Here is a 24,208-nt window from a genome sequence, read left to right on the forward strand (position 1 = left end):
TTAGAGACAATTGGATGGTAACCAAATGCATTGATTTTTGGAGTATAAACTCCAGAACTGCCTCTTTTGGGGCTAAAAGCACCGCAGTTGTAGGATTTCTGAAACCCAGTTGGAATAATAACTGAAAAAAAAAAAAAAAAAGAAATTGAAGAAAATCAATGTTTTTTCAGGTATAGTAAAGACTTCTAGGTGAGAGTTGAGTAAATGTAGATACAGTTGGTTATGTGCTTGGAAAAAACAAAAAAATTACTACGTGAACACTGTTTATTAGACGGTGCCTACTATTCAAGTTTTGTCAGCTTCACTGTAACGTGGCTTTCTGTTTCAGGAAATGAGTGGCTTGTACTCCCCAGTCAGTGAGGACAGTACGGTGCCACAGTTTGAGGCTCCCTCCCCTTCACACAGGTATGGACCTTGTAACTCAGAACTTCGATTTCAGGCTGTATATATTGCACTGTACTTGCTAGTCCTCTCCGTGCCATGCCCGAAACACAAGCAAAACTAGTTTTTGAGTGCCATACAATATTTTCCTGTTCTGTTTTTGATTGGTGTAAACTTTATGTGGACAAAGCAGTGAAGAAAAAGCCATCTGAGTCTGCAGTTGGATGAAAAGTGTACTCTAAGCCAGATGCTGTGGAAAGCTGATGGTTTTAAATGTAGTGTGGATTAGTTAACTGGAGTCATAAGCCTTTGCTGTGGTATGAAATACTACTGTTAAATACGTGCTACCTTTTCTGAATGTTACGCAGTTGTGCTTGGCATATGAAAGGTCTTAATTTTGTATGATACTGGTGTCGTCTGGCTTCCCCACTCAGCGTGAATGGCTAAAGGTATGGGCTCACAGGATCAAAATTTAAAATATACAGCCTATTGTTTCTGTTTATCTGCTGTTTGTTTTGATTTAATGAAATGCCTTTCTAATAACATATTTTCAATGTGGATTTTTGCCTGGAATATTGTGTAGTCTGGTTTCTTGATGATAAAATTGCAGATGCTTCTTGTGTCCAAGTTGCATGTGTCAGGGTTTGAAGTGCTCTACTTTATAGCTGGGTTTTTTCGGTTGTAAGAAAGCTCTGATTTCACAGGGCCAAGTTACGTTATTAAATGATTGTTTCTTCTACCATTTAATAGTAGAGTTCTCTAAACTGTTGACTTCTGTTATAAAATTGTACTGGTACCTTTTCTGCAATTAGCAGCTCTAAACCTAATAGCCCAGAAGTGAGTAAGAAAAAATGATCTGATTTCCTCCCCTACAGAGATTTAGACACAGTGCTCTTGTACTGCCTAGCAGGAGGATTGCTAGCTAGGAGCCTAGCAATATTGGCTGGGATTTCTTACCAAGATGCTACTTCTGGACACTGAGACCAGAATCTCTCATATTTCTGTGAAGGTCTGGCTGACCCTGAGGGAGAGGACAGGAATATGGCCAAGATGGATGGGAACAGTGTTTGTTATTCCGCTCTTCACTGCTTGTTTAATTTGTTGGTACAGGTGTGTTTTTTGATGTGGGTTATTGCTGTTTTGCCAAGAAGTAGCTTTGTGAAGCTGATGTGATTCTTGTCAGGTTCTACTAGTTTTCTGGTTATTGGCTATTGAATAGATTGCTTGTTGTTTGCTTCGTGGTACTGCTGCTTGGGGAAAACTTGAGCTGGAAAACTTCAGCTGATTGGGCTGAAATTGTTACATGTTGAATGCCTTCAGGCCTAGAAACCTTTCTTTTTTTACAGAAAATTGTACTTATGAGTAGAAATGTATCTCTATTACTTGAGCCAAGCTAACAAACAAGCTCCCAAAGAAGTTTTTTATCTGTTGAAAACTAGACTAACATTTTGAGTCCAAGAATTTTGGTGAAAGAGTTGGGGGGGGGAATCTTCACTGTGAGACCTACAATGGTTTCAGTCTACTGAGAATTTCTTACTTCTTCATGCCTGTTTATTTCACATCCTATGGTCAATCATCCTTAGTTTTTGCTTTTGAAGATATAAGATAGTGTCCAAAATATTGTAGCGACTTTGGATTGACATGCTTCACCTGAGGTCTGCTGGGAGATGGTGGTGGGTTAGACCATAGCATTTGTGGAGACCACGGGCTTTGTCTTGTCTGATGTTAGGCTTGTCTGGTCCTCTCTTGGCTGTGTCCTGAGCTTTTGGGTTCTTCCTCTGATACAACATGCCAGGGTGCGATATAATAGGATATTTAGGGGTTTCCTAGGGTATGTGGGGTTGTCTCTTTCTCTTGGCTTGAGAAGACCCCTTTTCTGTTTCTCAATGACATTCCTGAATTAAGAGGTAGTCTTGAGTGGCCAAAGAGAAAATAGTACTTGAAGGAAGTGTCTGAACAGGCACCAGTTGTTGCCGGACTCTGGTATTGTACGTTCCTGCCCTATCCTGACAGTTTTGTGTAATTCAAACCAATTCAATTACTTGAATTACCAGAACTCAGATTCCAGAAGAGTCTTACCACTTAAAATTAATTTTCTTTTCAATGTTAAATATAAGTTTTGAAGAGTATCTAAAAAAACTGTAACTTTGATTCCTCCTTGGAAAGAGTGCTGCAGAACAACTGATATGAGTTTTAAAATATGCTGATTTTTTTTCAGCTCTGTTAACTGAAATATTTAATCTCCAAAGTGCATTTTAGAGATGCTGTGAACTACTAAGAATGAAATACAAATATAGTTTGAGATGGTTTCACTTCCATGTTAAAATGTTATTAAACTTGCAGAGACTTTTTAACTTAGCAGTGAATTAAAATGGTATATTTAAATTGGAATATAGCTTAACATCCTGCTAATGAAATATAATTGTATAAAAATTTACTAATGTGTCTTATAAATAGTACAAGGTTATCATAGACCTGTGCTGAGATGAAGAAAATCTTTTTAGCCTTTAAATTCAAAGTTCAAGAAAATAGAGTTCTTTGGAATTTGGTTTTATCTGGTCTCTGGTGACTTGCCCCTGTTCATCTACTTCCTCTAAATCACAGGCTTGCTTCGTTAATTGTCTGTTTCTTTTCATTGTTTGTAGCTTCCCCCCCACCCCCCAGCCCTTTAACATCCTCAAGATGTGAAATTACTGTGCCTCCCCCTATCTCCCTTCATAAGTTCTTTAGCAAAAAAACAAATACAGCTATCGTGCTCAATACATTCTTGGCTTCAAGAAACACGTGTTTTCTCTTATGCTTGTACAGGGTATGATGAAATATTAAATTGGGTAATAGCACAGCACTTGTTTACAGTGTTGCAGATTGCTGGGCTTGTATACTAATAGAGAACAAGAGGGGGAAGAATAAGGGAAAAGAACAAATAGTTCTGTGTAGGGTTTTTTTGAACATGCACGCATGCTATTTTTGCTACCAGTAAATGGTGCAATCAGGAGATACAAATAAGCAACTTCTCCATGACTGCATATTCAGGCAGTAACAGCAATAAAAAACTATCACTCTAATAGGAGTTTCTGGGGAAAGATTCTGATCTAAAAATTAGTTGCCTGGTAGCTCTGCTTCAGTTGTTGAAATCCTGATCTCCTTCCCCTCTGTTTGTTGTAATTACACCCTCCTACCTCCATAAAGGTTGTATGTGTTTTTGTTGTTGTTTTTCCAGGTTTTTAAATATGTCATGTTATTGTAGCTGAATTTCCTAACTGAACCTAATGTTACAGCTTTTTGAAAATAATTGAGAGGGAACTTTTGTAATTTTTCGATTATTTGTGTCCTGTCTTTGAAAGGGAAAACATTCAAGCATATGTCAGTTAACTCAGCTACAGGCAGTGCACAGAAATGACTTTGAATTTGTATTCTGGTTAGGGAGATGACGTCTGCACTCTTGAAGGCTTTACATCACTAGACAACCTGCAGCAAAACGAGACCAGACGCTCTAAGTCTGTGTGGTTTTGCCATTAATTGCCACTGTACCTGTCTCAGAGTAGAGTACTTTTTCATTGCTTTCCAGCCAACTGTCTTATTTGTGCTGTTCCTGGCAGGATCCGCTGTATGTGTTTCATTATTTCATGTGGCCACATTCTAATTTAAAGTTCATTGTCCCTGACCATGCCTGAAACGTCTCTGTTGTTTTCTCCTTTGCAATAGCTCACAGCAAATAATGATTTTTATCCCTCAGATTTTCTTGGTTTGCAGCTTTTGTCTTGCCTGTAACAGAAGCCCAATCAATCTCATCTTACAAGTTAACCACTAATGAGACTTTAAAATCATCTCTCATCTTCTGTTTCTAGTTCTTTCCACCTCCAGGGAAGCTCTATAACATTCAGAGAAATATTTAAGTCCTAGTACCACTAGTACCATCATCCTTCCAGACTTAGAGGTGCCCTGACTGGCACTTCAGCCAAACCACTTGTTTTATGAACAAGAATGTCAAGTCTATGCATCAGTTCTGGCAGCTGTTACATAAACATCAATAGGTACAATCATCTTTTACAAAACCTGGACCTATAGCAGAGTTCTGGCAGCTTTTTAAAGAAACCTTCAGCTTTCCCATGCAACGCTTAAATCTAAGGCTACCTCATAAGAAAGAGCAAGAATAACAAACCCAGGTAGTTTCTTTTCCCTCCAAGCCAAATGACATAGCAGAAGCAAGTGAGTTGTAAAGATTTTTGGAAACAAATCCTGGTGATGTGTGTAGTGTGTTTTCTGTAATTAATAAAATGGTGTTCTTGTGTACTAACCTTTACTTGTCCTAAAAGTATTTTAAATGAGTGATAAGGGTGCTTTAATCTGGCTCTGACGTCTTATTGTGAGAGCTAGATATTTTGCCCATATGTGCAAGAATACTGAACCACCTGTTTTCTGCTTTACATCAGTAGATCCTTTTGCAGTTTTGAAAGTTAAATCTCTTGAGTTTGCATATGTATGCTATGTTTTGAAAACAGTAATTTAAGGTATGTTGTGTCATTATAGATACCGTGTAGCTATATATGGTGTAGCATTTTCTAATAACAGTAATCCTGGCTGTTAGTATTTTTTTAGTTTATTTCTGTATTTCATTACTTGTGTCGTTTTGTGTATCTTCAGAGATGTCTGGAATACTAGTGTCTGTCTTAAGCTGATTTCTCTAGCTTTTCTCTTCACAGTGCTGTTTCAAATGCCGTGGCATTAAACTTCTCTCTCTTTTTTTTTTTTTTTGAAAAGAACTGAAAACCAATGGTAGCTTGTTATTTTCAGAATGTCTTATCCTGCATATTTCATACTAAAGATATGATTTTGCATTCTAATTGGAAATTATTAGATTGCACTACACATAATAGTGTGTGATAGCATTCTGCTTTAGGAGATCCCTGTATTTAAAAAAAAAAAAATAAACACCCCCCCCCCCCCCCCCCCCCCCCAAACAAAAAAATAACCTTGTGTTCCCTGTCTGTAAAATGAATGTCAAAGGCAAGTATGCTGCAGGGTGTAAAGGGGAATAGCAAACAGGTTAAAAATGATAAAGGATGGTTGTACAGTGATTTAAGCAGACTATTTCTTTTGGTTTTGCAGTAGTATTATTGACTCCACGGAGTATAGCCAGCCTCCAGGCTTCAGTGGCAGTTCTCAGGTAAGGTAATACCTGTGTCTGTGCACAGGGGGGACGGGAGTGTGAATGCAGAGGTTGGGCAGAGATTAGGCACAACTCTGTCCATCTCCAGGGTACTGGTCAACTTGAGTCTTGCAAATGCTTTTTTACTAGTTATATGGGCAAACTGGAGCCAAGACTACAGCTGTCAGAATGACTGTACATGATTGAGTGTCCACCCTGATGCCATCAAAGAAATCTGGTGTAGTATATTTAGACATCTGACTTTATTCCCAAAGCTGACTCTTCCAGGGAAGAGGGGATATTTTTTGCTCTTCATCTCTTCTCCTAAGTGGGTGGCATTTGCGAAGGGAGGTAAATCCCTGACCCTTTACATTGACTTGAATAGCTTTGAAAGCTTGACTTTCAAAACAAGAAACATTCATTCTGCAAACATACAGCCTTTTTGTATTTTGTCCTTGTTTAGGATCTTACAAACTGTATTATAAATTAATTCACAAAAAGGGTAAAAAGTTGCATATACAGTGAAGCCGTTTGGCAGGCAGCCTTCAAACTGTGTGATCTGCAGGGCCTCTTGAATGCCAAACAGCACTGCCATAGTCTTGCAGCTCAGAGTGGTTCGGCTGGGCTGGGAAGATGACACTGATAGCCAGCTCACAGTTTCAAAAATGTTACACAGTTTTGATTTAGACAGACAGACAGACTGTTGGTTACATGCCAGCTCATGCCTTTGGTGCTCTCTGGTGGTGGTGGACCATCTGTGGCACACAGCAGTATCAAATTGATAATTGAATGTGTAGAGGTGCCGTTGGACCTTATTTGATGGAGTAATGATGTAAAGAAAAAACACCTGAATTTTGGGCTGATGTGCATGTATGTGTGCATGCGGGTTTTTGGGTTTGCAGCTGTATAACTAATTGGTAATTAGAAAATTCCATCTATTAGTCTGTGGGAAAATGCTTGTTGTTCCTGATACTGTGGTCTTGGAGGGGGGGCGGGTTTGCTTGAACAAAGAACTGTATCTCTACCTCACTTCAGAGGGCAAGTGAAATGTGTGTGGAGATTTTATGTTCATTTAATTCAAATTCACTCTGATATGGTACAGTGTGTTCATTCTCCGCTGCCAGTACTTGTCTCAGTACTTTTCCTTCTATTTCGAAGACAAAATTTAATAGCATAGCTATACTGCTGGTAAGTGCACAAAACAAACAACCTAGACTTTCTAGTCATTCTGTATGACAGCCTTACTTGCGTGAGAATAATCTTTTTTGTCCTCAAGAGTGCAAGATCTGTACTCTCTAGTACAAATTTTTGAATTAAACTTTAATATATGTTTGGATGGGGAGCTGAAAGAGAACTCTTGATGTTAAACACTTCATTCAGAGGTAGTCTAGTTTCAGCAAGACTTGACCATAAAAATAGTTCTAAGAATATAAATTCAATTGTGCTTTTTTTCTAATTGTCAGTCACAGCAAAAATCATAGATTAGGCACTGCTGGCAGTAAGAAGCTATGCTAGGATGGACAGCATAGCTTGCTTTCTCAATATAATTACTTGGTGCATTGCTCACAAACATGTTCTTAGGGAAGAATTTATATGCTGCAAAGCTACAGGACAGGTTTTTTCCAGAAGCTGAGCTTCAGAATTAAATAGTGGACAAGTCACATGGGCCCTGGGGAATTTTATAGGTAGTATTTAGTGGCAGTACCTTTCTTTTCTGCTAGAAATCAGGAGCTCGTGTGTAGCTATGAAGCTTTTCCACAGTTGTTGGAGGACTTTTTGGAGCACCTGATGGAGTTCAGACAGTAAAATCACTCTCCATAACAGAGCAATCTGAACTAATGTCCTCAACTAGGACAACCATAGTAGTGTTAGCAGTGGAATAAAAATTGCTTGGGTATGTTTTCTGTCTTTTTCCCTTATTTTTTTTGCTCCTGCTTCCCAGCACTGCTTAACAAGTAGCCAGGGAGCAGACTTCATAGAAACTGAATAAATGTTTTGGTAAAACATGAGCAGTTTAAAATGCTTAGCTGGGGCGGATCTGATGAAGATGGGTTAATGCAGATTGATTCCCAGCACAGTTGGGTCACCATGTGCCAGCCTGGGACCTGCTCCAGGGGCATCTTCCTCTGGTGACCCAAGAGGTAATCGCACAGCAGGCAAATACTTCCATGACTGATTCCATCTTGATGTGGACTGGGCTCATCTGGCAGATCAGACTTGAGCTTGGATTATATTGCTCATCATGTTGCAGGCGGCTTGTCTTAACTTGAGACTGAAGTGATTGCTCTTTGATGTTTGAAGTCGTCTTGAGCCATTATCACTCCTGATGTGCTGAGAGAGGCTGGAGCCCTTTCAGGCTGGTGCACAGAATTAATAGGAAGATGCTATAAAACTGTTCTGTTAAGCATTTCTTAAAGCTGTGAGATTTTAGAAAATTGTACTTAAAAGGTGTTGATGTAGGAGTACTTTCCAGTGTTCTAGTTGTATGTTGAGATTGGAGTTGCTTTCAAGATGGAACAAGCTGTGTAGACCATAGGGTGCTGTCAACATGCAAGTGTGAGTCACAACCTCAGTGCATAGCCAGGGCCCTCGGTGGGAAGTGGTGTCTGGAGGCTTCATTGCTTGGGGTTTGCTTTTTCCCTAAAATGTTGGATTACTGTTCGTACAGATATAAGCAGAATTTGAGTGGGCTGTAAACTTAGTTTGTTCTTGTTGGCTTGCTCAATGGCTGTAATAAGGGCAACCCGTTCTCCTGCATGGATTGAGGGGGAGGTGTATGTGAATTGGGTTTTGTTAATGCCATTGAGTGGCTTCACGGGCCTTGGACGTGGTCAGGGATGTTGTTCATTAGGGAGCTTGGTGGTTCTCAAGTCTTTTAAAACTTCCCCATTAGCTTTGAGTATGGTGATACGTGAAACTTCTTAAGTACAAACTAAAGCAAGGTGCTCTTCATGCTTCTTGTCTGGTAGAGGAATTTGTTCCTTCTCATTTTAATCACTAGCAAGGAAAAATACTATATTCCATTTTGCTTCAGGAGGAGAGCTTAGTTATGTACTTTCAATCCTCTGCTTCTACCTCTCACTGTTACTGCTTGGGTAGGTAGGGAAATGGCTTTAATGATGAGTTTCATGGACTTTTCAATTAACCTCTGAACTTCATGGTGTCTTCTGCTTATATCCTTATTTGCTTAGCTTTGCAGAGAGTTACTGAGTTGCTTCAAAAGAAATAATTCAGTAACTAACTCTTTAAAATAAACACCACCTTCTCTTTTTAATGAGCTGTCTGCCAGGGATCTAGGAAGTATTTGTTGTACAGTCTGTTTGATTTGTGAAGCTGGAAGCCTGGTATCTTTGGCTTCTGCTGTCTATCTGTATAAATGCAAGACGTGACTTCCAAAGGGTTGCCGCTGTCTGTCCTGCGTGCGAGGCCGGAACTGGTAAATTTGCAAAGGTTCAGGAAACAAGAAGTGTCTAAAAGCAGCTTTTCTTGTTTGTGGAGTTAAAGGATGCAACACAGGACCCCTAAGAATAACTGTTGTCAGTGGCAAGATCTTGATTTCTTGTCATTTTACACTTCTAACCCTTCACATATGATGTATAAATTGTTTATAATTTGATAAAATCTATTGAAATGAAACCCAGGCCTGGCTTTAACTTTCTGAAGTGTTCTCTCTTCTCTATTCAGACCAAAAAGCAGCCATGGTATAACAGCACGCTAGCCTCACGACGCAAGCGGCTCACAGCTCATTTTGAGGACCTAGAGCAGTGCTATTTTTCCACCAGGATGACACGTGTCTCGGGTAAGTTCCTCTTGCGTGATGTTCAGCTTCTGACATCAGCTACCTCTTACAGTGCCTAGTCCTCAGAAAAGACTTGCTTTTGAGAGAGCAGCTTTCACTTCTTCCTTGCATGGGAATGTTGCTATACATATTTATGTGTTACTCAGGTCATCCCATTTTGCTTTTCTTGACCGATCTTTGAAGTAGCTAAATTTAGAAAATATAATCCTGTCACTTTGGAGGGGCAAATGTATTGCTTTGTAATCCTATACTGTGAAGGGCATAACCCACGATAAACAATTTGACTGATGCTTGTTCCAAAGATGCAAATGTTTGAAAGCAGTGGTTGGATTGTCTTTCTACTAGATGTGGTATAAACACAGTAGTTAAAAACATTGCTATTGAAATACTACAGAGGTATAAACATAAATTGATAAATTCTCCTGTATTTAGCATGCAATAGGACACTTGGAGGTTATCCTTTATGTTGTCTAGATTGAGTCTTGGTTAACAAATGGCTTGGAGTATAGAAGCTGAGTGTGCAGCAGCATTGTTGTCCCATGGGGCACACCTTAGATTTAAGGCTTGTTTTGTGGAATTAGAAGCTGTTTTCACAATTGCCTAGATTGCCTCATTCATAATTGAGTAACACTGTGACAGCAGCTAGAGTAATTGTTACCTAGTGGATGGACGGTTCTTAATTACATGACAAGATTCTCTTAAGAAATGAACGGGTCAAATGAATGTGTGTCGAGGGTGAGGAGGGTTGCTCTGTGGCCCCTCTGGGGAAGAAACCAGCTTTGGGAAAAAAGTTTCAGGCAATGGCCTGTGGCAGGCAAGAGATTTGCAGCACCAAGCTGTGAGCTGCAGTTCATAGGAAGAGTGATAGACTGCAGCAAGGAGCGGGGAGCAGCCAGCCCTCAGGGGATAGGAGAAACCTCCTAGGGACAAGAGGGAACCAGGCAGAGGTTGCTGCAGCAGAATATCTTTACTTGTATCCTTGGAAGGCAAGGACCAACCTCCCAGGACACAGAAATCAGCAAGAGAGCTGGGGTAGAAACCCCTGGGGTTTTTTCCCTCCATGAGTTGAGTTTAAGTATTATTCACTTTAAAATAAATAAAAGTGAGGCTCTGTTGTTATGTTTATCTTCTACCTACTTCAGAGCAGTGACTGACCAGGTTCTCATCATGCACAACAAAATCATTTATACAAGGAATACAGCACATTGAGAGGGTGCTTCAGTAGCTGGAAGATCACAGAAGCTGGTTGTATGTGACTAGCCAGGTTCCTGTGAAGTGCTAGCAAGTGCTTTGCAGAATACAGTACTTCACAGATCACAGTGAGATGTTTTCACGCAGTGCTATCTTGGTGATGCATAACTGTGTTTATGTTAAAATAATACTTATTAACCAAGGATAACAAATGGGGGTCTTCCCAGCATTCCCTTGTAGAAGACATCTTTCTTCATAATTGGAACTATAAATATGAATGTGGTGAAACTGTTTTTTGTATTCTTATGCGTCATCTGCACCAAGAGCGGAGGACTTACAAGTGCAGGTTTTTCCTAAAGAAGGGATAACCTGTGATACTCGATTAACTTTTCTTCTCTTAGTCATACCTGCTTTTTGACACATTTTAAATAGGATTTAATGTGGATTTAAAGCTTTTTGCACGAAGTGCCTATGACTGTTCTAGTAGGGAGTGGAGATATAATGTAACTGTAATTATGAAATGGCCTTGCACTTTGATGGGGAAAATGTCTTGAGAAATAACATTTGGTTTTTCAAGCACAGATACAGAATAAATTGTAGGAGGACTGTGTGCTTGATCTCTAAATGAGGGAAATTGAAGAGTAGCAGGTATTTGTTCTTATCATAGTGTCAAAGGAGGAAACAGTCTTTGAAAACTACTGAGTGATGTTTATGTGCTTCTTCTCAAGCTGTTTTCTGTGCTGGTCAGGTGCTGATGATTTTAATTTGGAGCACCACTTTGTTCATTTTGCCCCTTTTGATCTATCTGACATGGGTAATATATATGCTAGTACCCTTAAACATGCTAATTACTAGCCTTCACTGTTCCTTTATATGATCAAACATTAAATAGCATATAAAGGAACACTTCAAAATGCCTTACAAGTGTAGAGAAAGATAATAATTTCTGATGGCAAGGAGTTACTAGGGTGCAGAAAGTGATTATTCTCTCTGTTTTCCAACAAGAAATCACAGCTGTATTTTGCTTTTATAGATCAACCTCTTCCTTTTTTCATGCCAGTATTTCCAAAGCTTTCTAATAAGTGGAGGAGCTTTGTCATTTCCTTATGCTGCTGATAAAATAACAGATAAGGATAACTTAACTAATGGGTGGAATTTGATCTCAGCCATGTGAGCGAGTGGTGTGTGTGGTTTCTGTGCTGCTGCAGTGGATGCTGTGGTTTAACAGGAGACAAGGTGTGCAGTTACTGTAAACTGAGGTGCTGTGTGTTAGTGCTGCAAGAGCAGCGATAGCTGTAGTTCCCTTATATTGCACTGGTGCAAAAAGACAAAGCGAAGGTGGGAGCATTAGAGGAGGAGAGGGAGAATTGCTGCAAATTCTGGGGGTTATTACAAAGCCTGAAGGCTCTACCTGATGTTTGACTGCAGATGCATGATCGTATTAGGAACCCTGACTTGCCCATGTGGCATCGCTCTAAGTTAGGAATTTTTCCTTATTTAGGAAATAATAAATTTTGAAATGGTTTAAATAAAATCCTGTTCATACCAAGAAAAGCTGGGACTTCTGAGGAATCAGGGAATGACTTTCAACTATCTACACTGTAATTTATTTTTAACTTTTGTAGTAAACTGTTCCATTTCCCACAGAATATTTATCATCATTATTCAAGCTGGCTCAATTTCACCTTGTCTGCTGAAGGTCATAATTTTCACAAAACTTATAGTACAGGGAGTCTTCTGGTTTCATGCTTGTCTTCCTTCTCCAGCCCTGAAACAACTTTCCCTTAGCTCTGTTGCTTTTGGAGTAACAAGACAAATGTTTTTTACTGAAAGTATTTTGAAGGTAATTGACACCAAATGTAGGCATATTGTGACAGAAGTATAGGGAAAGGAATATATTTTCACCTTCATAGAAAACTAGATGTATTCTTCACAGTGCATTTTGATATGCTTAAAGGTTTTCTGTTAATAATCTATGTGGCCCATGGGCTCTGGTTTTGAATAAAATAAATGAGCTTACCAGGAAAGCTGTATTTGTGATCTCCTAGGCAGATTCTCAGCATGGTAGGTTCACCCAGCATTGCAGTGGAAAGACTTAATTTGTGCTCTGAAAAATCATAATGCCTTCAGGGAATGCTAGAGGTGAGGGAAAACCTGTTCTTGACCATGAATCCTCCCCAAATAACAAGCAGAAGTAGTGTCACATGAAGACATACATCTTGATTTTTTTTTTTCTTCTGTTGAGTTTATCTTCTTACTCTGGTTTCTGTCCTCCCCAATGCTGCTGCCTCTCCCTAGATGACAGCAGAACCACAAGCCAGCTGGATGAGTTTCAGGAGTGTCTATCCAAGTTCACGCGCTACAATTCTGTCCGACCCCTGGCAACGCTGTCTTACGCTAGTGACCTCTACAATGGCTCCAGCATAGTATCCAGGTAAGACATACTGCAGCTCTGACAGCGCACCTCATGCTGATAGCGGCTGCTGAGGCTGAGTTAATAACCTGTATCAAACAAGTTACAGTCTGAACATACATAACACTTCACAGTCGCTTCCCAAAAATAGTTTTGTGTGATTATCATTGATCTGCGAAGGCGCTCTAATGCCACAGTAGCACCTTTTATTCCTGTTGGTGTTGGTCAAACTGGAATGCAGAACCTTTGAGGAGCCAGTGAATATTTGCAGGTGTTGTGATAAAGCACAAAGCCTGTTGTAGGCTCAGTCTTCTTCATGTTAGTATTAAGTGATGCAGTTCTAGCGTTTTAAGAAACATCCATCTTGCTTGGTGTTGGTAGTTTTAAGAATCTGTGATGGTTTTAAGTATTGTTGGTAGATCCAGTCGTAATGGCAAATATTAAAAAGCCAAGTTGTTTTTAACTGCAATGGTTTGAACTCTTGAGCGTTGGAAGCTCTGTTTACAGTGCTAAACACTAGCGAGGGGGTGCTTGTGGTAAAGCCAACTCGACAGCTCCGTTCTTGCCAGCAAGAGCTCTGTATCCCCTGCCGTGTGCAGTGGTCGTGTCCTGTGCACCGCTGCTGAAGCTCATCTGAGCCTCTCATGGACCACTTTGGACACTTAATTGGTGAAATGCTGTTGATGGTCTTTCAACAGAATTAGTTTCTTCTAGTTTAGCTCCATGAACCAGCTCCCTTGGGGATTAGGCTTAAGAGAGCACATGGGGTAGGGAGAGGCTGGGACCTGCCACCAGCACTAACCTTAAACTGGTTTCAATAGCTGTGGAAGCATACCTTGGGGGATTTAATTAGTCTGTGGTAGCTTGTTTTGAGCTGGTTGTGGTGGAAAAAATGATGCAACATGTTAACGGGAAAATCTTTTCTGCATGGCATATGCAGGACCTGTTAGCTTCTTACAGGCATGTTTCACAAATTTAAATGTGTTTGTTCACAGCAACCTTTTGAGAGAGAGAAGTAGTATCATCTCTATTTTATACATGGGGAGCAGGAGATCCAAAATGGCCATACTTGACATCTTGAAAAAAACATTACAATGACATGATGCGTTGAACTTGGGTTTTCTGAGTCTTGATCTGATGCCTTACAAAGGGGCCATTTGGACAGTGACAGAATATCTTCAATGTTTGTTGAAAGACCCCAAGAAATTTGCCCTACTTGAAGAAACTGAGGCATGTGTGGCATAGAATACGTGGGGTTTTTTTAAAGCAGCATTGATTCCTTAACTACTGCAATATGTAGCAGGAATGTATAATGTCCGACTTAGCCACAGAGGTCAGAACACAATAATCACTGATCTGACGTATATTTAACCTGCAGTGACTGAGTTCACACTAGCTGCAATGAAATGCAGATGGGAATCTCACTGCAACGTAGACAGACTTCCTCAGCTACCAACTTCAGCACGGATTGGATTTTGTTCCTTTGCCCTTTCTTCTCCTTGACATTCTGCAAGAGCAGCATTTTTGTGGTATTTGGTTAGAAAATGCTGGAAGGGCAGTAAATCTTGCTCCCGTTTTGAAGGCGTTATAATTCTTGGGTGAAATACACGTTTGAAAAGTATGTGTGTTGCTGTTAGAATGAAGATACTGTGGGGCCTCCCTCCAAGCCAGTGCTAGAATTGGTAGTTAAATGCATTAACTGAAAAATAACTTGGCTTCCAACTCAATGTTCTCCCCTGCTCATGGTTTTTATTTATCAAAGCATTTAAGAAATTTTTAGGGGGTTTAGTATGTGGCCTGAGTAAGACTGTTTACATCTGAGCATGTCCGTAAGTGCTTTGGTAAAGCAGGGCTGCTGCATGTGCTGCTGCTGTAACTCTTGTTAGCTTCTGGCTAACCAAACGGTTCCTTTAAAGTTTGAATTTGTTAATCAAGAGTTTACATGTAGTATGTGTTGGCCAACACACTTCTGTGTTCATTACGGTTCTTCATCCAAATGAATAGACTCAAGTTCAGAGAGAGTCTGTGAAGCTAAATGAGGTGTGTGTGTTGGTGATGGCAGCTTAAGATAATAAAAGAGCAGCTTTTAGGTACCCACGGATGGGCCAAATTATTTATTGGGGCACTTTAAAAACTTATTTTCATTTTTTAAATCTGTAAAAAGTTTTATTGTTTATTTGGTCCACTGCACTGATTTCTAAAAGTGTTCCTGGGCATGCAGTAGGAAACACTGATGAAATGACAAAAAGTATGTCTTGCTGCTTAGCTGTTGCTGTTGAGACAAATGCATTTAAATACAAAGCAAATATAAGGTTAATAAGTAAGGAATCCTCATAATTTTTTTAGAAAGGATTTTAAAGGGGTATTTTAAGTATGCTGAAGAATAAAAGTAGAATTGAGTGGAAGTTAAACTTCCTTGTACTTAATTTAGCTTGTGGGGTTTTTTTAAATAAACTGCTGTTACAAATGGACAGAATACAAGAGTGTTTGCACTGCTTTAACCCTACATGAAGTTCACAGACTGGACTCTAAAAGATCTTCTGTCTTAAAGAAGTTTTTAAGATGTATTAGCTTTATGTTTGCAAAGGAAGAAGATGGAAATATGTTCCTTATCTGCAAAACCTTGATGTTTATTTAGAAGGGAAATAAAACTGTGTTTATGGTAACAGGGTGAAAAGTGTAATTAAAGACTGTATATAAACAGACTGGGGAAAAAAAATCCTGAAACTGAGCAGCAAGAGTATTCTCCTGAGTGCCTTGCCACAAGCACATTTATGAATGTCTGGACTTCTTGAGGACTAATAAAAGACCATAAACAATACTATGTACGTTGTGTTACTATAAAAACTCTGATGAAATATTTAGGAAAGCTACAGTTGCCTTCTGGGCTGAAGGGACAAGCCAATGCTCTGCTCTCCGGTTCCAGGTTTCCCCAGCCTGGCATGGAGCTTGCCAGAGGGACCTGTGCTGAGCCTTGCTGGGCTGGCAGCTCTGCGGTGGCCGTGCAGCATCCGCACGGTGGCAGCCGTCGGTTGCAGTGCCGGCAGCACCCGGCTGTGGGCAGCGGGTGGGGGACTGATGCAGGGCCGGTACCTAAGCTGTGCATCTTCCATCACGGGCTTACGGCCTTATTTAGAAAGGTGCACGCAGTGCAATTGTAAGCCCAGTGAGGGAGAGCTTTCTTACCTTGCTTAGAAACATGCTCATGAGCAAAATTTAAAACCCTCAGTCCTTCCCCCCCCCCCCCCCCCTTATTTGCTTCAAGAAAAAAACAGATTAGCAGAGAAGGATGTTCAGTGACAACATGTTCAAGGCTCTGCAATTGCAGGTCCCTCAGTTTTGCTTTAACATTAAGGGGACTTTCAGCGGGCTTGCAATATGAATGTACATGTACCTCAGTATGCTGAATGTTTTTTATACACTCAGTTCTCTTAAGTACCAAGTATTTACACGGTTTTCACAAGTATATTCAGTTTTGTTAGAACTGGGCCACGGAATAAATTTTCCATTTATTATGCCCCCAGACAGAGCAGTCGTCAGAGCTTAACTTTTCTTCTCTCCGCTTGCTGTGGCAGTAAATAGTAAAGGCTTTCTTTTAAAGATGAGTCTGTAAACTGCAGCGTTAGCATTACAATGATTTATGTAGAAAATTGCTTTAGCACTGTCAGAGGCCTTCAGAGAATAATGTGGCAGTCTCTCATATTTTAAAAAAGAACAGAAAAATCCAAGAAACAGACTACAGCAAGATGTCTGTCTGAAACCTGGTTATCAGAAAGCCAGTTCTCCCTGCCAGGGGGTTCCCAGGTCTGGTGGAAACAGGAGTACATCTCTCCCAGACGCCCGGAGGTTTAGGGGCAAATGGTGTGGGTTTTTGTCATCTGATCAGACTTCAAATTCTTCTGGGTTAGCTTACGATTTCTCTGAAAGGTCTTAAAATGACATCTGAAGGGTTTTGGGTAGCCAAGACTATTTATCTAAAGGCGTAGTGATTTACAGAGAGGAAAGAAACAACTTGGGTTTTGGCTGCTGAAACCTTACTCAGCTCATCTGCTGAATCTTGAGACAGTGTTCAAAAACTGGATCTTACCTTTGGGGTCCATTATTCCTTTTTTTTTTTTAATTGCTTGCTTATTATTCCGTTCCCTCTAAGTAATGAACAAGATATGAAGAGGTTTCTCTTAGCATTCAAACAGTACAATTAAGTCGCTTTCAAGGTTGTATTTTTGTTTGTGTTGACCCTTTCAGTAACATGATCTGAAATCCTTTCTTCAAAGGTGAGCTTGAAAGAAAAACCATCCCTTAGGAGCATGTTTTCCATCTATTCATTGAACCATCCTATTTTTTTTTTCCCTCTTTTTACTTTGGACTACAATTACTTGTCCATATAAATTCTCAGATCCGGACTTTAACAAGAAACCTTTTAGTCCTGTGTCTACCATAACAAGTCCCTTTTTTACTTTTTTTTTTTAATGCTCTGGGCTGGCGAAGATTAGATGAGCCATTTTATTAAGTTTGTGATCGGCAATGCTTCTATCTTGGTGGTAAAGATAAATGGAAGAAATGTAAGTGGGTTTATCTTTCACAGGATTATGTTTCAGAGTACAGTAGATACTGTTCCTTGAGAAGATGACAAATGAGGAGGGCTGAATTTTTCTTGTAGTCTGTTAAATCAATCATTTTTTAAATGGACTCTTATTTACAAGTGGTAGCTCCAAGCTGCAGATGGATCTGTCTTATTTGGACTGTTCCCACAACTGGAAGGAAGAAAGAAATGCTTGGATAAAGAGACTTGAACTGTAGAGTGGCTGAGGAAACTTGGAAGTATAATACCCTGGACCTACTTGAAGTTTGTGCTTCTCCTGCGGTTCTCTTACCTTATTTCATCTGAGGTGTTGGCCCACAGACCAGAGGTTGTCTGAGGCTGGAATGGGATTTTGTTTAACTAGAGCTGAGTAAAGTACAGAGCCTTTCCCTTACTTTGTCTTCTTTTTCTCTGGAGTGTAGAACTGGTACATTTCCTAGTACATAACTGTGGTCTGGATCCCTTGAGCAGAAGCTGAATGTGACTCGTACCCAGCAGAAGGGTTATACAGATGTCAGTTTAGATCTCCAAATTCAGAGTTCAGAGGCACTCTCAACTCTGTAATGTTCCCAGGACAGGCTGCTAGTGCCAAAAGGGACTCTGAAACCAGAAAGGAGCATGTCTGCTTTTATCTCTAGTCTTTACCTGAAAAGTAAACCTTCTGGTGACTGCGGTGACACTGCAGAGAGAAGTCTGTTCTTTCGTCAACATAAGCTTTCACTTTTAGCGGTAAAACTTAAATAACTTGAAGTTAAGAAGTTAATGAATGGAAGTTGCATGGCTACCAGTGGGACCTCATTTTTTTCCTAGTAATTTCAGACTATTTCATAGTAGGAGGATCTTTTTCCTATTAAGCTCTCTTAGTACTTCAAACCTGCAGATAATTAGATGAGGTTTTTTAGTTTGATTTAAACTTTGTGAATCTTTATAAATGGTCTGTTAAAAGTATTGAACAGTCTTTTGATGAATTTGGGAATTGGCTTTTAAACAAAATGTATTAATGATTGCTCTTCATGGTTTTTTCTTTTTTTTTTATATCTTGAAGAAACTTTGTGCAGTTTACATAAGCAGTTTCCATTTCTTGGCAAATGTCGTGTTGTGTTCGCTGGCTGCAGTGTGGGGCAGTCCAGCATTGGAGCAGGTTTCCCAAAGAGGCTCTGCAAGCACCATCCTTGGAGGTATTCAAGAACTGGCTGGAGAAAGCCCTGAGCAACCTGGTCTGACCAAAGAGCTGCCCCTGCTCTGAGCAGCGTATTGGATTAGAGACCTCCAAGTCTTGGGGATGGTACTCTTGTGATAAAGGTACATGATCAGCTCATTAGAAACTTGAGATTCTGTCCTGATTTTCTGCTAAGCATCTTCCTCTGGCCTTAGGTTTTTAAGGAAAAGCAATGTCCTTATGTGGCTTACCCATGTATAGTGCAAAATGAAATTCACTTCCTATGAACTTTGGGATCCCCCACTTACAAATGGGGTTTAATTTAAACAGGATTGTATGTATTAGAATAAGACTGGGCTTTTTTGAAGAGATGCTTCATAAAAGTGCAGGAACTTAAAATGGATGCTGTAGTGTCAGGAACGTCTTCTGAGAAATTAATATTTAGGGTGGGAGGATGGTACCATGTGGTAGTTGCATTACATCATTGCATCTGCCCCTTCTTTGACTGATCAGGACAAAAATCTTTTCTGTGAGGCTGCAGGTAGCTGCCCTTCTGTTCCTTCTGATGTTTGTGTCATAATGGCTATCATCAGGCCGTAGTGCTGTGTCTTGGCCTTGGGAGTTGGACCTGCAAGCCATGAAGGCTGTGGTTTTGCAGCATCTTAGATACAGAATGTCCTTGCTGACAGCATTGGTAAAAGGCAGACAGATTTCCCTTGATTTCCCCTCCAACTTTATAGCTTGCTTTCAATGTTGAATGTTGATACAGTGAATTTTTGCATCTGCTTGGAGAAACAAGCCTGTTACTAATAGAATATTTCTGTAGCTTATTACAGTGTTCTTTTAATTCTCTAGCCATATTTGTTGGAAATGGCTGAATTTGCTAGGAGGTCATTATCTGAAAAGCATTAGCATGCCTTCAGATTTTTTGTTTGTTCCTTCCTTGCTAACTAGGGGAGTTAGTCTGTTAAATGGTAGGTAGTTGAAAAAAATGTATTGAGGTAGTCTGTTAAGGCATGCAAAGATGTATGGTGTGGGCTTAAACAGTTCTGAGAAAAAAACCTTACAAGCAGCTCAGCCTGGAGAAGAGGCTTGAGCTAATGATTATTCATATTGTCTGTATTAATAAATACAGACTCTAAGACAGAGGTGTTTGTGATTTATATGCTGCATAGGTGTTCTGCAGAATAAGTTATGAAGTGACACTTATGTTCTTACAGAATTACATACAAATGTGTGTATACGTGTGTGCAAATGAAGGTGGAAGATCAAGTTTTTCTATATGATAGAGTGAAATTAAGGGTATTCATAAGTACCTTTGATTCTAAAGAGTAATTTAAGGATAGCATAGAAAATACTGACCAAAAAAGATTCAAAACACCATCAAAACAATCTCCTGAAACAGATTTAGCAGTTGGATGAAAAAATGCTTCAAATGGCATTTTAACCTCATTCCATCATCACCAGGCGGCAGGACCATCAGAGTTAATTGCCCCAGCTTATTCTTTGGCTCCTCGAGATGGCTCATCTGCAGTGTATGGACCCGATATTTATGAAGGCTGGTGTCCTGACTCATGGTGCCTGTTGGATTGAGCTGAGGTGTCTAAAGAGGTTATTGTCTCCAGCTGTCCCTCCTGATGCTCTGTTGCAGGGTGTCTGGCAGAAGAGCTGGTGACAGTGTTGGGCGAACTTGGAGGCTTGGGTTAATAATATGGCAGGCTGTGTACTGGGGCACTGGTCTGGGTGGTGATTTGTTCTGAGAAACGGGACCTCTGGCAATGCCATCAGCTGGACACAGAAATGTCTTCCGCTGCTGCAGCTAAATCATGGAAGAGTCATGGAATCATGAATTGAAGCCTATGGACAGACTGTGTTGTTTACGGTCTCAGTATTGATGGAGGTTTGCTGCGCTGAGCTCTTTCAGATGTATTTCTTTCCGTGCGTCTTCGCCTTCCTTTCTGGAAATATTTCCCAAGCTTGAATGCAGAAAGAAGACAGCTGAGTATGTTTGGAGACTTAAAACCTCTTCCACCTTAGTATTTTGTAACACTGAGGCTGTGCTCGTGCTACTGTCAGAGCTGTTCGTACCCTACTGTGTATGAGCCCTGCTGGGAGAAATGGCAGATCCTGGTTTTCAAATATAAATAGGTTACCCAAAATATGACAGCAGGCAGACTGATAATTTGGCTTGAATTTTAAATAGTGTTGTAAGAAACATTCTGCATTTAACTGTTGGCACTTTTAGTTAACATTTCTCTACTCTAGCTTATTTAAAATGGTGTTTGTGGAAAAACTGAATCTAATCCTCATTAACTTGCATGGTAGTTTTTTGCAATGGCTTTGGCTCATTGTACTTCTGTGTATCTGGCATATAAACCCTGGGATTGTCGTCATCTTCTCTTCAGCATGCAGAAGAGCATCGCCTAGCAGTAAAGTGGCTTTTCATCAATACGCTTTATGTTCAGTTGCTTGCAAAATTCAGTAGTTCCCTATAGGTTTTCTCATCATTAGTGCTAATTAAGCCAGGTTCCCCTGAATACATGTGTGAAAAAAAATTTACGCAGTAGAACAGGATGTCTCTAGCTATAGGGTCTTATAGACAACGCTGGAAGTCTGCTATGGCTTCCTGGGAGATTCTGGGTTGTATTTAGAGGAGATTAGGTTCAAGGTTGCTTCCCCCCCAAAGCAGAGGGGATCATGGTTCTGAAAGTTGAGCTATTGCAGGAAGCATAATTAATCTCTCGTAGCATAGTATATTCTCTCATTGGGTTTAAAAAAAAGAATGATTCTGTTTTATGTAGCGATGACAAAGCATGAAAGTAGCTCTGTTGGTTTTGATTTCAGAGCTGTGAGATGGAACTAAGCCCACCAAACCTCCTCAATTCAGATTTAATAGTCTCCTTTAAACAAGCTCTTTATGGAATGAGAGTATCAGTAAGTGGTCTCTGTTAGAACTGATGGCGTTTCATTACACTTAAAAGGATTTTTGTGAGCATGAAGTGGGCCTGGAACTAGGTCTAATGACATTACTTTGTCAACGTGGTACCTTTTTATGCCTTTCTTCAAATGGGGCAAAATAAAACTCCAGGCTACTGTGGCTGCAAGAAAGATGCTGAAAGTGTGACTGCAGCATGACTGGTGCAATAATGTCTTCCCAAGGGAGCCTGGAGCTGAGGACTGTCCTTCTCTGTGCAGTGCAGGCTTCGGTTAAATGTTATAATGCCCTTCCCTGTCTGTTGCCCAGCTGGGGGGGGGGGGGGTGGGGGGTGGAGATAATTATCGCACAGAGCTGACTTTCCAGTATTGTCTTTTTATGCTTCAAATAGAGGTTTGCTTAGGGGGAGCATATTCCTATCAGATATTTGAAGCCTGGAGGAGGTATGATGGCAGGGAGGGTACCCCTTGAATGGAAGGTCCATTCAACAGCAGCTCGTGCTGCTGAACCTGGAGCTGCAATATCCCAAAGAACTCCAAGGAATGGGATCAAACTGAAAGTTTGGGGTCCTCTGTCCCATGGTTTTCATTAGACTTCCATTAGACTTAAATCTGATCCATTGAGAGGCCATAATTATAGTAGCCAAGACAACTTTACCTTGATTAGAGGACAAATCAGCAATTTTCTGGTAATCTGGGGGTCACATCTAACCCAAATTAATGTGATTCTTGGGGGTGAAGGTGTTTGTTCTCTGATAGGATGATTTAAGTGGAGTCTGATTTATACAATTAATTTATCTATGTAGCAGTCTAGAGAATTAAAGGGTTTTTCTTTAAGTGGTTCTTCCTGAGTAGAGATTGCAATAACCTGTCTGAGATTGTGGTATGTTTGCTCAGTTTATATTTTGGAAAACATTTAGCAGCACAGGGGTTTGAATCACGGAATATATTCAACCAGCAGTGGTCTATCCTTGTCCCTGTGGCACAGGTTAAGGACTTCAGAATAGCAGCAGTGACTGCTATTTAGGTGCTGCTTTGGAGTAAGAAGTAACTAATTAAACTGTTGCTTTATTAAAAACAAACAAACAAAAACCCCCAACACTTTTAATTTCAGCCACTCACAGCTTTAGCAAAACAGTCTTTTGATACCAAAACTTCATATACTTAATCTCAGTAGCCTTTGTTTTTATATGTGACAAAAACCAGACTTTGAGCTGATGGAACACAAAATCTGAGCACTCTAACAGCAGCTTCCTATGCCTGAATATAGCTTTGTTTTTAAAAACTACAAATTAGTATGCTAGTGCATGCTTAGTGACACTAATTACTTTGCCTTAAAATATCAGTCTGCTGTAAAAACAGTCTCTAAGGTATGTGATATTAATACCAATTTCTCTATCGGTCCCAGTTGCTGAACAGTCTGCAGTGGTGGCCATGGTGTTGGATTATAACCTAAATTTCTAATCTTTGACTTCTATACCTCAAAATGGGCATTGAAGATAGGCAACCAGGCTATAAGATGGTGGGACCTGGGATTGTTAGAAGTGACATGATATCCCTTGGAGGCCAGGGAGTGGAAGCACAGAGTGAGAAAGACTTCAAGGAAATGTAAGTGAAGAGCAAAAGCTGCCGTTATCTCTCCTTCCTCCCACCAATTAAGTCCCCCGAAACTGAAAACAATATATCCAAGTTGCAAATAAATATGGGGCCACAGCAAGATAGGAGTTGGGGTTAGAGATACAGAAATAGAAACAGAACCATACTAGTTAGAAGTAGAGCTGAAAGGCTTTGGTATATTCAGGGAGGAAAATATATATATACACATATATATATAGTCCCATGAGGGACTGAGTCATCTACTTTGTGGAAATGGCAACTCCTACGGTCACAGCTGAGGCATTTATGATTATGGTAGCAATTGTAGAGTATGTATATGGAAAGGAGAGAGGAGCAGTTGGCTGCAGACTTTTAATTGTAACTAGCGATGCAGTTAAAGGCAAATGCAGTTAGATGCAAACCCACCCCCGATTTGAAGGAGTAGATATAGCACATACCCATTTCTCACAGAAGCTTGCTGGGCTAGGTGCCCCTCCAGTCTGCCCCCCGGGGCGTTTCAAACTGCAATTTCAAGTACAGTGTGAGTTGCCCCAGGGGTCGGTTTGGAGGGCACCTAGCCCCATGCTGTCCCTGCAGAAGACCACAGAGCATGCCAACCTGGTTACTGCCTGTAGCGTTGTCTCCTTGCAGCCTTCCAGCATCCACAGTTATTACACCAGGGATACAAAAGGGTGTATCCATGTTTATTTCTCTTAATATCTGGTACAGACCAGTTGTTCATGGATTACTGTTGTCAGGTTCACTCTGCCACATCATGTCCTGCAGGAGTAAGTACCGGGGGGGGGGGCGGGGGGCCTTTAAAGTGTAACTAGGAGGGGGGGAAACCCTCATCTGTCCCAAATCAATCTTCTGATGAGTGCCTCCTAGTTCTAGTGTGGAGTGACTTGTTGAACATCAGTCTCGTTGTCACCTTGTTCATAACTCTTTTGGTAAGGCAGTTGCTCCATTCTTTTAATCAATTTAGTTGTCCATCTGTATGTGTT

At 40.4% G+C, this 24,208-nt stretch overlaps 1 protein-coding gene across 6 annotated transcripts in view; it reads left to right on the forward strand.

Annotated features, from left to right (window-relative positions):
• The window catches only part of COP1 (COP1 E3 ubiquitin ligase), a 130,655-nt gene that overhangs the window by 26,442 nt on the left and 80,005 nt on the right, over positions 1–24,208 (forward strand). For all 6 annotated transcript variants that reach the window (XM_052800522.1, XM_052800526.1, XM_052800525.1 and 3 more), the window contains 4 exons: positions 329–405; positions 5,491–5,548; positions 9,215–9,329; positions 12,819–12,954. In XM_052800522.1, coding sequence (XP_052656482.1) covers positions 329–405; positions 5,491–5,548; positions 9,215–9,329; positions 12,819–12,954 — 386 coding nt within the window. The remainder of the gene's footprint in view (positions 1–328; positions 406–5,490; positions 5,549–9,214; positions 9,330–12,818; positions 12,955–24,208) is intronic.

The sequence above is a fragment of the Harpia harpyja genome, chromosome 11 (genome assembly GCF_026419915.1).
Source record: "Harpia harpyja isolate bHarHar1 chromosome 11, bHarHar1 primary haplotype, whole genome shotgun sequence".
NCBI classification, from domain to species: domain Eukaryota; kingdom Metazoa; phylum Chordata; class Aves; order Accipitriformes; family Accipitridae; genus Harpia; species Harpia harpyja.